The 12,292-nt window shown below is 27.6% G+C and overlaps 1 protein-coding gene across 3 annotated transcripts in view; it reads right to left on the minus strand.

Annotated features, from left to right (window-relative positions):
* The window catches only part of LOC148226595 (ras-related and estrogen-regulated growth inhibitor-like protein A), a 186,453-nt gene that overhangs the window by 27,837 nt on the left and 146,324 nt on the right, over nt 1–12,292 (minus strand). For all 3 annotated transcript variants that reach the window (XM_088204315.1, XM_088204316.1, XM_088204314.1), the window contains one exon: nt 2,373–2,429. In XM_088204315.1, coding sequence (XP_088060441.1) covers nt 2,373–2,429 — 57 coding nt within the window. The remainder of the gene's footprint in view (nt 1–2,372; nt 2,430–12,292) is intronic.

The raw sequence follows: 12,292 nt of genomic DNA on the forward strand, positions 1-12,292 counted from the left end.
ATAACAAATATACAATTTAAAATTTATCTATGAATCCTAATAAACCGATTGACAACAAAGTTAAATTTGAATCAGTGTATACTATATATCAGCGGTTCCCAACCTGTGGAACGCATACTACCGGTGGTACGCGAAAAATAATCAGTAATGACGGACATAAAAAGTAAAAAAAAATCAGCCATAAAAATATCATTTAAACTATTGTATTTTTCCTAAATGTAATTTTTCAGAAAAGCTCAATGACGATCTTTAGTGTTAATGATAAAATTGAAAGTATGTATAAAAAATTTGATTTTTGGAAACAGTGTATCGAAAACAATCAACCGGAAGTATTTGAAACCATAGATACTTTTTTGTTTGAAAATAAGGTTAGCTTGTCTCAAGATTTACGAAAACATATAATAGTTCATTTAACAGGATTAAAATCGTCTTTCATGAAGTATTCTCCAAAACCAGAAAACAAAGATAATAATTGGATTTCAAACCACTTCTATGTAGAAAATTTAGAAAAAGCTTCATCGTTATCAATAAAAGATAAAGAAAATTTAATAGACTTATCAAGTGACATTCGAAGAAGTAATATTCGAACGAAACAATTTAATTAATTTTTGGTTAAACATCGATAAAGAATATGAAGAACTTTCTGAAAAAGTTCTCAAATTCTTATTGCCGTTCACTAGTACGGAATTATTAGAAAGAGCTTTTTCTTTATATGTTTTTTTAAAAAATAAGTATCGAAACAAATTTGACGCAGGTGTAGTTTTAAGGGTATATCTCACATCTTTTGAACCAAATTTCAAAAAATTATGTTCTTCGAAACAAGCACAAGGATCTCATAAAATTTACTTTGTTTATATAATTGTGTTTATATTGTCGTAAAATTTGTTTAAAAATTAAACTTATAACTTGATAATAATGTATTATAATCTTAAGCAACACTTTCATAACTATTATTTTCGATAATAAATAGAAAATTTCGGTAATAAAAATATTTTTAAATACAATTTCATTAATATTATTATATTTAAAACAAAAATTTCGCCTGCGGCGCTGCTGTAAATTTGTAAAAATGAAAGTGTAAATTGTCTCATTTTTATCAGAAGAATTTTTACATTTACCGTGTTTAATTAATTTTATATAGAACATATATTTTCTATTTATATCGGTAATTTTTGGAAAAAATTGCCTGCGGTGCATTTTATTTTTTTTATACGAATAATTAAATTTAATTCTATGTAATTTTTTTTAATAAAAATTAGTTGTTAAAAAAAATATAATACTTCTTTAAATGTCCTGGTTTAGAATTTCAACAAGAAATGAGCTTCGGCACTTTTAATTTAAAAAAAACATTGTGATATGTAAAGTTCAAATGTCACATTGTTATCAGAAAAAATAAAACCTTTGGTAATTTTTTTAAACCTATATAAATTGAATTCTGGGAAATATAGTCACCTTATAAAATATATAATGCAAATAGAATAACAAATATCTCGAAATACAATAATTTTTACGAAGTGGTACAATTAAGCGTGATGTACTACAAAAAACAATGTTGGGAAACGCTGTTATATATGAATAATTACTGTGAAAGCTTAGAAGAGTATTTTATTTGTTAATATATATTCAGAGATCAGTCTATATATATAATCGAGTAGTGTATATATATATATATATATATATATATATATATATATATATATATATATATATATATATATATATATATATATATATCGTTTTACTTTCCAAGGTAGATTTTTTAATCTAATTTTTGCAGTGGCGCTCATTACCGGTTCGCGAGCGTCCGGACAATGGCGTGTCCCCGGGGCAGTGCAACACCAACGCCTGGCAATAAAAAGCTCCGATCTCGTGAGAAGGTCTCACAACCTATTTGCTCTCTTATTAAATATCTATCATGGGGTCTCTCATCTGTGTTTTCTCGCCGTAGAGTTTCTTTCAGGAAAGATTCGATCTGTCAGCCTGAGAGCTCGTGCGAACCGAGAGGGAAAGTCAAAGCTTTCAAAAGCTTTTATATTCAGAGCATTTTCATACAATGACAAATTGTTACGTGTTTTTATAATATAATTTAAACATGGAATAAGACCAATGTATTATATAATATTTAGATAAAAATTGAATAATATGAGGTTTGACTTAAATTACGTCAAATTTTTAGATACAGCGTGATTCTTGTCACGTATCATTATTTTTTATAACTTTTTATATCATTTCTGATTTGAAACAAATATTTATATATTTAATTATTATAGAATATGATGCGTAAGTAATTTTTATATGTGCACTGAATTTAAATATTTTAAAGTTCAACAAGGATTTATGCACATAAATGTGGATAATAAATAAGTACTCACCTCCTGTCGAACAGTATTCTCCTATATATCGCTTTGTGAGGTATCGCACGGTGACAGCTGGAAAAAAAAACGGTTTATTAATATTTTATTTATGCAATAATAAAAAATATTAACGTGATATAATAGATAAAAATGAGGTATTGACATCTTGTTCCGTTAAACGTGCAAGCGCGAGCGGTCGAATTGTTGAGCTCTGATAAATCAGCCAGATCGTTATAATCCAGATAAGATTTTCCATCTAGATAGGCAATAATTTAACGGGCGAGTTAAAAGCGAGGATGTTGTATATAGGATCAGCTACTTTGTGGAAACCGCAGAGCTGGATAGAGACGGATGTTTCTTCGCCGGCGACCGAAGATCGTGACCGGGCCCCTGAACAACACGCTGATCTCCTTTATCATTACGTGTAACCATTTGTAATGGCCATCATGTTGATAATATTGCTAATAACAACCTTTGGTACTATGCAAATAGAAAATCTGACGTGGTGTTGGGGTTTGGTTTTTATTAAATATAGATAAAATATAAATAAGTTGCGTTTTATTTCCAAATATTATAACATGGAAAAAAACTTGATTGCCATGATAATCCAAACTTAGTCTTACTCAATTAATTTCACATTTAATATCAAGTAAATTTAAAAATCAACGTTAAACAATTTACTTTTTTTTCAAAGAAATAGCATATCTTATCATTCAAGACACAAATCTCATTAGAAGAAGAAATGTTTTTTTTTGAGTTTTACGTAATAATGGATATTGCTATAAAGCTAACTAAACTTTAATAAAAAAACATTATGTAGAAATCTATTTTAAATTTATGTATATACATATCTATAGATATTTTAGTGCACGTTTAATGATGGTTGCTGTATAATTAAATTGTCAAGAAAGAGCAATTAGTTTGTAATAAATCTCATAGCTCCCTAGAGATAGTTTTTCGAAGAGTAAAAAAATATTTTTTTTAATATTATTTGAATCAATCATCACGATATTATTTTGTGAGATTAAAAAACTTTAAGTTAACCTAATCTGTGGTGAACGATCGGAATTATAATTGACAGGTTCTTGTAAAAAAATAATACAAATAAAAATATTTATTTATGGCTTTCTTTACATTCATATATGAAATAATTAATATTAAAAAATCAAGGAGTTAAATATACACATTTTTTGAGGTATGTAACAAGCAATTACATAAATAAAGTATTACTTTTGATTTTATTAGAATTAAATGTTACACATAAAAATGCGTTGTTCTTTTAAATATACTTTTCTTTTAACTGAAATGGTGTAAGGGTAAATTTTATACAATTATGAGTCAAGGATAAAGATACTACATGTATAATTTGAGAGTTAGATGATTTATTTTATGTAAATCTTTCATTGCAATATGAAAAGTCTATAACCAGTGACACATTCAAAATTATCATGTTTCATATGAAACTAAAAACGTATTATAGTTTAAATAAATTAATATTTTTTAAAGGTTTTTTAAAGTATTACACATAAAAATATAAATTAAAAAAAATTAAAAATGAATGTAAAATATAAAAAAGGATTAGATAACATTTTTAGATACTTAAGTGAAAAAATTGAAATTCATTAGTAAATTCAAAAACTATTTTTAAAAAATGAAACTCAAAAAGACAACTTGTATTATTACTAATATTTTTTTATTTATATTTTGTTGTACCCCTTTAGCTTTTAACCCTGATAAAACACGCGACGGCATAGAATTAATCAAGGATGAAATCAATTTATTTTCAATTTCTTTGTACCACACTTTTTCGATTTTATACATAAGATAGTTTGTGCACTCTAATTTTCTTCTTTATTATATTTCAAGGACTTTCAATTCAAATTGGGGCAGTCCAATTATTATCACATTTTTCTTTATAATTAAAAATATTTTAATAAATAATTACTTATATTTTAATTTTAAATCTTATTTCTAAAACATTGATTGATAGAATTGATTTAAAAAAAAATATAACTGACTATTTCGCCTAAAGATAGGGTGCAGAATCATTGATGAAGATTCAGAAAAATTTGAGCCCGAAGACTTTTCCATCGAAGGGATTAAAAAAATGATTTTGTAATCTGTCGTCTTTACTAAAGAATATACTTTCCACTCCGAAGTCGAAAAGCATTCCCAGATCAGGATTTTGCACAGTTGACTTAATAAATTATTAAGAATTAAAACTATTACGAAAGATCTGTGTAAATCCGTGATTAAAACAATATATTAAAGTGTAAGGTCACAGTTAGGGATGCCAACCCGAGTAAATTTTACTATGTTTTCGAGTACTCGACTACTCGAATTATTTCGAGTATTTATATATAAAATATAAATCACAATAATAAATTTATCTTGCTGAAGAAAAAAATCTGTTTAAATGGCCAGGTATGTAATATACATATATCAACACTTTGTAGTAAAACAATATAATAATCAAGTGTTTTTAAGTAAAATTAAAATTATTTTTATATTATGGTGTGCATTAAAGAATTTGCAGATACTACGTGCAAAATGAAGATAATGCGTTTTATTTTGATAAAGAGATTTATTTGAAGTTTGCACAATTTACTAGATATAAAAAAGCATTGGCTGAAACAAGAAAAACATTTTTTTTAAATCTACTGACAGAATAACGTTGAAGACCAAAAGGGAAAAACATTGTGTTTAATGTTAAATGGTAAAACAGTTTTCAGCTTTCCCAAAAATTAATCAATGAAAGAGATTGGGGCAGACTTAATTATTTATTTATTTTATTAATTTATTTAGCTTAATAGCTAATTTTTACATCTAACAAATTTAGTAAACATATATAAAAAATATATAAAAAATACATAACAGAAAGAAAAAATAAAAATATACAATAATAAAGACTTAATATTATAATTTATTTCTATATGTACGAAGGTGTTTTTTTATTCCATTTATGAAACCCGTTATATTTTTGCTGTTTCGGATTTCTCTTGGAAGACTATTATATAAATCAAAACCTCCGTACATAACTCCCCTAGCCGTACTCGTTTTCTTATACTTAATTATCTTTAAATTTTCTCTATTTCTAGTATTATATTTATGTACATCTTTATTTCTTATTAAATACTTATTAAAATATTCTGGTAACATATTATTTTCTAACTTATATATAAATACTAAAACATTCATACTCAATATTTCTTGAACATTCAACCATTCTAATCTATCAATCATACTTTTACAATTAGTTAATCTATTTTTATTTAAAATTACTCTCATTGCCATATTTTGTAATTTTTGCAACATTTGTTTGTCTAATTTATTTAACATATTTAATAGTGTTGCACAATAATTAAAATGGGGCAATATTATACTATTGTAAATTATTTTTTTGTATTTATACTTAATATATTTCTTAATATAGATAATAAACCTATTTTTCTATTAATTTTTTTTAATATGTAATTACAATGTTCTTTAAAATTTAATTTTGTATCAACAATTACTCCTAAATATTTTATATTATCCACTATTTCTATACTAGAGTTATTTATTACTATTTTGGTACTATTATCTAACACATTTTTATAATTAATAAACATACATTTAGTTTTATTCTCATTTAATTTAAGTACATTATTCTTTAACCATATTTCTAATATACTTAATTCATTATTTAAATTATTTACAATTTCTTTAATGTTATCACCAATGCAATACATTAATGTGTCATCCGCAAATAGATGAATTTTAGATTTTTTCACATTATTAACTATATCATTAATATACAAAACAAATAACAATGGTCCCAATTTAGACCCTTGTGGTACTCCATAAGACACTAATTTCTCTTCAGAATATACATTATTTATTTTAACTTTTTGTTTTCTTTTATATAAGTAATTATTAAACCATCTTAAAACTATATCACTTATACCTATACTCTCCAATTTCTTTAACATTATTTTTCTGTCTATTGTTTCGAAGGCTCTCTTGAAACCAAGAAAACTGCTCCAATGATTTTGTTTGTATCCTTAGCCAACAGCCAATAATTTATCACTACTTGTAATGCAGTTTCAGTGGAATGCTTTTCTCTGAATCCCGACTGTTGTTCACATATTATGTTTTGAGAAGTAATAAATTCCTTTAATTGTTTGATTACTACTTCTTCTATTATTTTTTCTATACACGGTAGCATGTTGATTGGTCTCATTTCTTCAACTTTTTTACTATTTTTATATTGAAGAAGAAATTTTAATTATCACAGAACCGAATTAAATTAGCGATAAAAAAATGAGTGAAAATAATTCTAATATATTATTTTCAGTAGAAATATTTGTATATAAATATAAGAATTTAAGTTATATTAATATCACTTGAATTGCTGGAAAAAATACGTATAGAAGAGCGACGATACAAAAATGCAATTTCACTCTTCTACAAAATAAGGTTTATCCGAATCGTCAACGATTTCTTATTATATTCAAACAAAAGCGCAATAAAACAGTTTGCCAAAAAAAATATATAATCGCTTGGATGAATATATAGAAGTCAACTCAATTATGTCGGTGAAAAAACCAAGAAATACTAATAATTTGGAGAAAAAACAGGGAGGATTTTACCACAAACTGCTGAATAATAAAAATGTTAATATTCTCTAAAATCAATCCATGCGACACCAATTTCTAATAAAATAATATTTTCTCTGGCAAGTAATTTTATACCAAAAAATAAATTTTAAGCAGAAACCTTAAATTCATTAGTATATTAAACATATTATTTTATTAACAATATATTTGTTTTTAAATTTAATACTGTTTGCACCAAGGTGATATATTTGTACCTAAAATTAGCAAAAATACACCCGGATACCTGGGTATTAAAATTTGAAATACTCGACTATTGAAAAAGTCGAGTAATTTGCCACCCCTAGTCACAGTAATGCCAGACTTCATACGGTACGAGACATATTCCAAAAACTTTAAAATGGAATTTAAAATGGCATGACACATACACCAGTTTCCAAAACCACATGAATGGAAAACAGTTTGATGTAATCCATAATTATTTTGATTTATTTGTTCTTAGATGACTATACATATGATATTTAATACATACAACATTAGTATTCTCACGCAAATTTCAAGCATACATTTTATAAATACTTATTTATAAATCAATTAATATTATGAATAGATTATATTTCTCATGGGTAAAATTGATTAATATATGTTTACTACTTTATGAACACGTTTGTGTTTGAGAAAAATATCTGATTGTCATAGTAATATTATTGTATATATTACACATTTATTATATGCTAACAGAAAAATATGGATAGATGAAAAGCTAAATATTTTCTTTTGTCATATTGGGAAACACCCAAAATATTTCAAGTGAAAAGGATTCGCTATAAAATGTAAACGTGCGTGGTTGACAAGTCAATTTGAAACTAATCGACATACGTAAGAATGCCGACATGTGAGCTTTTCCATTTTTTTTCTCAACTCAGTAACTTGTAGGTCTTCGCCGGTGCGCTCTCTGCGAAAACAAAATTAAAAAACTCATAAGAACGGGTTACGTGAAGTTAATTTATAAAATTGAATTACCCGCAAGATCTCCAAGAATGGCGCGTGATTTTTTATTCTTTAATATAACTAAGAAGCTGAGCCGCGTCCGACTGGTAGATAAAATGAATCCCGCTACGGCGAATGCATTATTATGATAATTTCAGAAAGAGGCGATTTATATCAATGGGGATTTTATATTAAACGGCGGAATGAGCAGCATAAGTGGGTGCTTAAGGAGCTGGCGGTGCAAGGTTCGCAATCGTGGTCGTGCGATACCATCTGAAGATACCAATGGTTGTGTTCAGACGCTGAAACTATCGACGAAAAGCGCCTGATCGAAAAGTTTAGGGATCTCACGATGGATGCAATAGAAGAAAAATATATTGAAATACACTTTAGAGCTTAAGTCATTTGAAAACGATATAGATTATAAGCTGATGGATGAGATAAAATATATGGAATAAAAATCAAGCTATAACTTAATTTTAGATTACATCCCTTCAATGAACATACTATACTTCATAATCATCCTATGGTAACGTATGAAGGGCAAGCGTATGCAGGCGTAGCAGGCGCCGGGGAATGTAACATTTACAGATCGCATCGGTCCGCGTGCCGTTCCTATTATAATTGCTAATCTCTTAAACATACAGCTTCCTAGCAAGCACCGGGATTCGGACTATCAACGGAATCGAAGACTAAAGAATAACTCTATATTCGATCCAATGTACTGTATAATTAATGAAAATACTAAATTGAATAAATATAATATATTATAAAATAAGTTAAAGCTAATTAATCTGGAGCACTATATAAAATAACACATTTTTAACAGTATGTCTTCGGATTGAGAGATTTTTTTATATAACGCATATTCTAGGCATAGTTTTTTTTTTATAAAAGTCCTAACTTCAAAGAGAAATCTAAGTAAAATTTTTACCTTTGCTAATATTTCTCGATAACACTTTTAACCTGTGTAGTAGTATAGATTGCAACTACTAACCAGGCACTCCCAAAGACGTGTTTTTGGATTTTATGGACTTACAAACTCGTTCCGAGTCCAATTTCACAGTTTAACGTCGTGTAAATTAAATTTTATAATGACGAATCTTTCTTCTTTTCCACGTCATAAATTAATTGCTGCTTTCGATCCGGATCCTCAGATGGGCAATAAGACAATGGAAGAAACGCATCTGTTGCTAGACGTAAATGATTGATGTCAGTCAATGTTCTAAGTATGTTTTGTACAGTAGTTAATGCGTCGGAAAAAAAGTTGAATGTTTTAAAAAGCACAGACGAGTTGTATGACTGCTCCGAGTTGTGTTTAAATATACTCTTCCAAGAAGCGTTCCTTATCCAATCCAAATCGTGGCTATTCTAGGCTCTTCATCGAATTCAATACGCCAGGATTCAGGGGTTTTCAATGTAGTGAAATAATTTGAATAAAATAGTATTTTTTATATATTATTATTAAAGTTAAAATGGAGCGTTCTCAAGCACTGATGCCTTGCTAAATCCACTACTCCATGATTCATTGAATAGACAATACGCAGAGAATGCAATGAATTATATCCCAACTCTAATAGCAAAAAGACACTAGATACGACTTATAGGTATATTTAAAAAAATTGTTGAATTCTCTCCAACAATAAAGAATACATTTTGTCGTGATTCTGGACAACAAAGCTATTTTTAGGACGCTAGCTTATTGTACAAATGCGAATTGCCAATAACTTGTTAAAAGAAGCGCTCCGCATAACGAAGCTGAGCATCTTTGATGCCTTATCACAAACTTTGGTGATGTGTAAAAATCGCCATCCTTGCACGATCGTCACTCACAAGTAATCGAAGGAAGCTTTTCTGCTTAACACACTGACTAAAATATACAATTTTGGAAAAAGAGAAAGTTTGACGTTCGGCCAATGCAACGATTTGAGCGGTAACGGACTATGTTGTGGTCTGTTATTTTTATGATAATGATTATTTTATTACAGGGAATTTGTAATTTGGATATCTACTAGCTTTGTATTTATGTAGTCACTGTCTCATATTTAAATCCATTAGCGTGTAATCCCAATCCCGAAAAAATCTTTGATTGGCACGTACGCTTTTATAATATAAAGTCAGCGTGACAAAAAAATTATTCTGCAAACCACAAATTCTTAAATTTTTTTTTTTTTGCAAGCTTTTCTTTTAATCTTGCCTATAAATGCTCTATAGGATTTAGGTCTTGTGACTGTGTAGACCATCCTAAAAGCCTCAAACTATTTGATGCAAACCTGCCTTTTAGCAAAGTATGGCATGGAGCGTCTTCTTGCTGAAATCAGATGGTAGCGTGGTCTTTGCTTGGAAATTTTTTCCAGTAGTTATCCATTAAATGTAAATGTCACTATTCACACTACTCTCGCAAGTGACAAATTTCCTACTCATGTTGCTGCCATGCAACTTCAGACCATAATGCTTCCGCCATTATATTTGACTTTGGGTGATCCGCAATTAGTTAGGTATTCTTCTCCGACTTTCGGACCCATTCTAGCCTTCGTGTTTTATTTATTTCTGAAAATCACGTTTTGTGTCGGGCTTTACAATCTCTGAGTTCCACATTGCTGAGCTTTCTTTTCACCGTCTATGAAAAAATGGCCCTTTGCTTGCAAAGACTTCAACAGTCAGCTTTGAAGACGTTTTTCGACGATTTTTACGGGACTCGCGAACCAACATTTGATATTCCTGGGCAGTTGTCTTTCGTTTACTTCCAGTTCTTGGCATTGCTATGTAAGAACCACATTCGTTAAACCATTTCAAAGAATTTTATACAGCGTGTCGTGAATAATTAATGTGTTTAATAATTTCACATACATTGTCCATAATATGCAATATACGTATTTAAAATATATATATTAGCTCTTAAGCTTCACTTAATTCGCGTTTTTTTGTAATTTTTAAAATTTTATATAATATTAAAAATAAATTATTTAATAAAAAAACATTGGAACGACAAATAAAGGCCGAAATCATGTAACTGAACATAAGCGGGATTGAACAATCTTTTTTTAAAACTCAAGTGAGCAATTAAAAACGACAAATTCCTTTGTATAGTTCTCAGAATTATGGTTAAAACTAGCTGATAAAATATTTCGCGCAGACTATGCACTTGTAGAGAGTTACACAGCATTTTAAGGGGTGCCCCATTATTATAGCCATAAAACTTGAAATACGTTTTCAAGAAAAAAAAATCATAGCTGTAGTAGCTTTTTATTAATTAAAAATATTTATTTATTAAAAATGTTTTTATTATATTATAGTTATTTATAATATATTAAGAATCTGATAAATACGAGTAATAAAATTGTTTTAATAAATGTTGCAATTAAATTAAAAAAGTTTAAGACACCTGCTCTTACAGCGCCTGTTTGTCTGGGATCGTCGATCTCAAACTTTTCCACACATAACTCGATATAGTGGACTTTGTGATTACTTGTATACATTTTTTTACTATTTGAGAAAAAGAGGTTTAATCGCGCAATATATAATAGGGATTTTATAAAATATTTGTGCAATAAAAAAATACTATAGAATTCAATTATGGTGTGGTATTCGTAACCACTTAAGTATTCAAAATGTTGTTTATATAATAAAACATTTTTTAGGTTATTTTATGTGTTATTGTAAAACATAAAATAATTCATATTGCACTTTTTTTACAATTATTCCCTAAATTAATCTGTACCCGAAAAAATTCTCGTCACTTGTAATTGTTAAAATAATAGCCATAATTTTTTTATATATTATATGAATATTAAATTAATTATGACATACATATAGAATTGGAAATGTATACTAATATTAAGTAAAAAAGTAATGAATTTAGAGGGAAATAACAAACAGAAAGAAACCGGCAAACTAGTAAGATGTACATATATACACATATCGACTAAAATATTTATATATTTTAAAGGCAATTTATATAAAATATATAAATAAAAATTATTTGAGGTCTCTTATTGAATACCAAAGGGTTGTTAGTTAGGTTATATTATTATTTGTGTTTTATTTAAATAATATCTTTTTGCGGATGGAAAAAGTAGTGAAAGTGTTAATTAATGATTTAGATATAATGAATATATTGATTGTTGCATATTATTGCATTTATACATATAAGTTTAGATAAATTAGAAAAATTAAAAATACATAACAATATATAACTTAGATGTCTACCTGTGCAATGTAATCGCAAAAAGCGGTTAAAAGTCGCTCATAAATGGTGAAGTCACATATCTTCTAGTTGATTAATTATATGAGAAATAATTGAATATTAAATAGATTTAAAATATAATTATGACGATATAATGAATATATTGA

Source organism: Plectrocnemia conspersa, unplaced genomic scaffold (assembly GCF_051122295.1).
Source record: "Plectrocnemia conspersa isolate PC_06_02 unplaced genomic scaffold, ASM5112229v1 ptg000014l, whole genome shotgun sequence".
In the NCBI taxonomy this organism is placed as follows: Eukaryota; Metazoa; Arthropoda; class Insecta; order Trichoptera; family Polycentropodidae; genus Plectrocnemia; species Plectrocnemia conspersa.